The sequence below is a fragment of the Oncorhynchus gorbuscha genome, linkage group LG13 (assembly GCF_021184085.1).
Source record: "Oncorhynchus gorbuscha isolate QuinsamMale2020 ecotype Even-year linkage group LG13, OgorEven_v1.0, whole genome shotgun sequence".
Lineage (NCBI taxonomy): Eukaryota > Metazoa > Chordata > Actinopteri > Salmoniformes > Salmonidae > Oncorhynchus > Oncorhynchus gorbuscha.
In genome coordinates this window covers 10586702-10591701 of record NC_060185.1, presented here as the reverse complement: position 1 = coordinate 10591701, position 5000 = coordinate 10586702, and the positions used below count along the sequence as shown (strand labels likewise).

Below are 5000 nucleotides of genomic sequence, written 5' to 3'. Positions count from 1 at the left end.
GGTAAAGTAACATGTATGAATCATGGTTACTAAGGTCAGAACAGAAATACTGGGTAAAGTAACATGTATGAATCATGGTTACTAAGGCCAGAACAGAACTACTGGGTAAAGTAACATGTATGAATCATGGTTACTAAGGTCAGAACAGAAATACTGGGTAAAGTAACATGTATGAATCATGGTTACTAAGGTCAGAACAGAAATACTGGGTAAAGTAACATGTATGAATCATGGTTACTAAGGTCAGAACAGAACTGCTGGGCAAAGCGATGTGTGTGAATGGCGTATGATCTGTCCCTCTCCTCCAGCAGGACCTTGTGTTTTGTACAGTCACGTCACATAGCGAGATTTTATCCTGTATTTTAAGCCTCATTCAGAACTGAGAGATACACAAAACAATGAAAGCAATTTTCTGAGAAGGCTGCTGGTTAAAATCAATGGCACATGATTGCGCAAAACATCAGGGCCTTAGCTATAAGTAATGGGAAGAAAGGTGAGATCAGGCTGGCAGAGTATCCCCCCTGTATGAGATGGTGTGTGAGGCCAACTAGGACAGAGTGCTCGGCAGTGAGGAGGGACAGCTGCAGAGGCCATTTCTGGGCTTTGTTTTTAGAAAACCAGTCCTCTATTAGAACCAGTACTTCCTTGTTAATCACAGCTGTATACCTGTGGTGTAATACATATAGACACACACACACACATGTACACACACACACACATTCTCACACATACACACACGCATGCACACACACATGTACACACACACGAACGCTCGCACAAACACATGTACACATACACACACACACACAAACATGCACGCACGCACACACACACACATACATACACACACACACACACACACTTTTCCATTCTTACCTCACGGTGTGCATATAGAACTGCCATATTACAGTGATACGTCTCAGGAAGTGGTCATCATTGTGATGGATAGGACAGGATGACAACAGGACTACCAACACATAGGATGGATTAGGATAAATACAATACTTATATTATAATATGGGCCTTGTGTTGTTTTCGGTATTCCCTCAACACTAAGATCACAAGAGAACCTAATACCTTTTTTTTAAAATTAAAAATCGCACTGTTAGTTTTGGCCAACAGTTTCACGGTAACTTCTACACCTGTTGTATCCCGATCATGCGACAAAAACGTGATTTGATTGAATCTACCATGGGACACAGGCAATCGATTTGATTTAAGAACGATATAACTGTCTTGTCCTAGCACAAACTTTAAAGGAATAAAAAAGCATTAGAATCCTTTTTGACATACACCTCTTGAACAATATTAATGATCTCTTTCCAACATGCCAGCATGGTTCAACATTCACACTCTCCTCTTCCTGCTGTTCTGTAATGAACTCGCGTATGATATTCAGTAGCTGCCAAGAATCCAGATACCCACATCAGTCTGCCAGTCACCTCGACGGACTGTAGTTTGTAAACGGGCTTGTCAGAAGAGGAGTTGGTAGGCAGAAAGAGAGAGCGCGTGCGAGGAGCTTCGCAGTTTTGTTGGTGGCACCCCTCCCCTCAGCGCGCGGTGAGCGTTTCACCCTATCCGGTGACGGTGCTCGTTTGTAATTCCTGTGCTCTTTCGCTAGAGACTTCTCGCAGTCGCAGTTGTCTTCCCTTGTGCTCTGTCGCCGTTCGCTGTCGTCGAGCGCGACGAACGGTGGTTGACGTTTATCGTGACAGCGAACGAACAAGACGGAATATAATTTAGCCAAGCCGGAGAGCTTTGCTTTGTTGGCGACGGAGGAACAAGGACATCTGACGCGACAGTCTCAACCGCTCTGAGTTCGGGTGTGTGTAGGCTGTAGGAATGCGGGATAGAAGTCAATGGTGAGTAGGCTAGTGTATGATCAACTTTTATGGGTTTCCCTCTGTAACTGGGATGGTTATGCAATGTGTAGCCTAGGCTATTTATGTGCGTCTTTTGGCTTCCATAGATTGGCTATTGACGGAGAGATGGGCTATTCCCTCTCCTTTGAGTGGTTAATGCTAGACCAGAAACCATATACATATTACAGAACATTATGTATAAACTACTGGGATTAAAGCTTTATTATAATGGGCTGCTTAAAATACCCATTATGTAGATACATGTCTCCCTAAACTTTTCTCTTTCGATTTATTTAACTTTGAATGTTCTTTTGCTTTCCCTCTATACAGTAAAAACACCTGTGTTTCCCTGACAACATGACAACAACAGATCTGAACCTGACATCCCTCCTGAACGTGTCTGATCTCCACAAGGCAACACAGGGGGGATGTTCCCTGACCGGGACAGGCTTCCAGTTCTACTATCTGCCCACCGTGTACATCCTGGTGTTCGTCACCGGCCTGGTGGGGAACAGTCTGTCCATCTGGATGTTTGTCTGCCACATGAGACCCTGGAGCAGCATCTCCGTGTACATGTTTAACCTGGCTCTGGCCGACTTCTGCTACGTCCTCTCCCTGCCCTTCCTCATCTTCTACTACTTTAATAAGACCGACTGGATATTCGGGGACGTTCTCTGCCGACTGCAGAGGTTTATATTCCACGTCAATCTGTACGGCAGCATCCTGTTCCTGACCTGTATCAGTGTCCACAGGTACACAGGAGTGGTCCACCCGCTCAAGTCTCTGGGAAGGCTCAAGAAGAAGAACGCCGTGCTGACCAGCGCCCTGGTCTGGGTCGTGGTCATAGCGAGTATCTCTCCCATCCTCTACTACTCTAGGACGGGGCAGAAACGGAACGCCACCACGTGCTACGACACGACCACGGAGGATGAGCTGCCGGGTTACTTCATCTACAGCATGTGTTTGACCGTGTTCGGCTTCTGTATCCCCTTCCTCATAATCCTGGGTTGCTATGGGATGATCGTCAAGGCGCTGATCTGTAACGACATGAACAACGGCCCGCTGCGGCGTAAGTCCATCCACCTGGTGATTATCGTGCTGGCCGTGTTCGCTGTGTCCTACCTGCCCTTTCACGTGATGAAGAACCTGAACATGCGAGCCCGGCTGTACTTCCAGGTCCCGGACATGTGTGACTTCAATAACCGGGTGTACGCCACCTACCAGGTGACGCGGGGCTGGCCAGCCTCAACAGCTGTGTGGACCCGGTCCTCTACTTCCTGGCTGGGGACACGTTCAGGAGGAAGTTGTCCAGAGCTACTATAAAACAATCCAAGAAGGGGGAGCTCCCACTGCAGTCTAGGAGTGAAGAGACGGCGCTCAACAGCCTGCCGGACTATGTCAAGAAGGGGGAGCTCCCACTGCAGTCTAGGAGTGAAGAGACGGCGCTCAACAGCCTGCCGGACTATGTCAAGAAGGGGGAGCTCCCACTGCAGTCTAGGAGTGAAGAGACGGCGCTCAACAGCCTGCCGGACTATGTCAAGAAGGGGGAGCTCCCACTGCAGTCTAGGAGTGAAGAGACGGCGCTCAACAGCCTGCCGGACTATGTCAAGAAGGGGAGCTCCCACTGCAGTCTAGGAGTGAAGAGACGGCGCTCAACAGCCTGCCGGACTATGTCAAGAAGGGGGAGCTCCCACTGCAGTCTAGGAGTGAAGAGACGGCGCTCAACAGCCTGCCGGACTATGTCAAGAACAGAGATGGATAGTTCTGAGAGAGATCTCCTTCCTGGTCTTGGTCTCTGGTCCGCGTGGTCCGTCTGAACCTCGTACAGGGGTTTTGTGTGAAAACGTACTGTGTATTGGTGCTGTGGACTTCGCAGACTGTGTGCACTGTGGATAGAACAGTCCGGGCGGGAATGTGACAAAGCTGACGATAAAAGTTTGTGTCTCTGTAATGCTTATCACTAGCTAGGTATTTTCTGAATGTGAACCATGTGCTCATCCATCCATAACCAGACATAAAGAGAAGGTCAATAGCTTGATCTCCTGTTAACAACTGCCCCCTTGTTCCTCTATCGAACCAATGCTAATGTGTTTGTAATGGAGAGAGAGGGCTCTGCTAGCCACTCAGTGGATGCTTCATAATCACTACCTCTTAGCAGGTAGACAGTGGTGGCTGAGGCTAGGTGAGACACCAGGGATGACTGAGATCTATTACCAAGAGCCTGGGCCTTATGCCTGCTCTGTGGAGGTTGACATACAGAGATTATAATGCACTATGAATGCTCTGAGTGGCTTTTCTCAGACTGCTACAAATGAAATGAACACCAGTACAGTCAGTATATCACTATGGCGTGCGCTGTGTGTCCATGGTCTATCTATTCTACATAATATGAAGGGACTATACTAGTCTCATGTGAATATGACACTATACAGTAATATACTGTAATATACTGTAAATACAGTAATATACTGTTATATACAGTAATATACTGATATATACAGTAATATACTGTAATATACTGTAAATACAGTAATATACTGTTATATACAGTAATATACTGTAATATACTGTAAATACAGTAATATACTGATATATACAGTAATATACTGTAATGTACTGTAAATACAGTAATATACTGTTATATACAGTAATATACTGTAATGTACTGTAAATACAGTAATATACTGTTATATACAGTACTATACTGTAATATACTGTAAATACAGTAATATACTGATATATACAGTAATATACTGTAATGTACTGTAAATACAGTAACATACTGATATATACAGTAATATACTGTAATGTACTGAATGTGTGTTGTAGTTGTACTGTACAGTTTATGTTGTTATTGTTTTTTGTTTTTGTTATTGCATGAGTCCAGTGTAATTATCGGAAGGCAATTTACCAATGAAAAATCACGGCAGACGTTTTCTATGAAGTGTTGAACTGTTTATGTGCAGGTGACCATATGATTTAAATCAAACGCTACTTGATGTGTGAAACAGCCATATTGAGTTTTTTTGGGGGGGGGTTGTTAAACCCAATGAAATGTTTTTCACCTCTCAGTGTTCTGTACACATAAAATTAATACTTCAATCTCTTTAGCCACCTTAGTAGGTAGAGAAAATCAAC

General features: G+C 45.0%; 1 protein-coding gene across 1 annotated transcript; it reads left to right on the top strand.

Annotated features, from left to right (window-relative positions):
- Positions 1-1467: 1467 nt before the first annotated feature.
- Positions 1468-4321, top strand: LOC123992500 (P2Y purinoceptor 1-like). The gene is given in 3 exon segments (XM_046293690.1): positions 1468-1862; positions 2193-3096; positions 3099-4321. Coding segments are annotated over 2 exon segments (1458 nt in total). The 5' UTR covers positions 1468-1862; positions 2193-2219; the 3' UTR covers positions 3680-4321.
- The last annotated feature ends 679 nt before the right edge of the window (positions 4322-5000 follow it).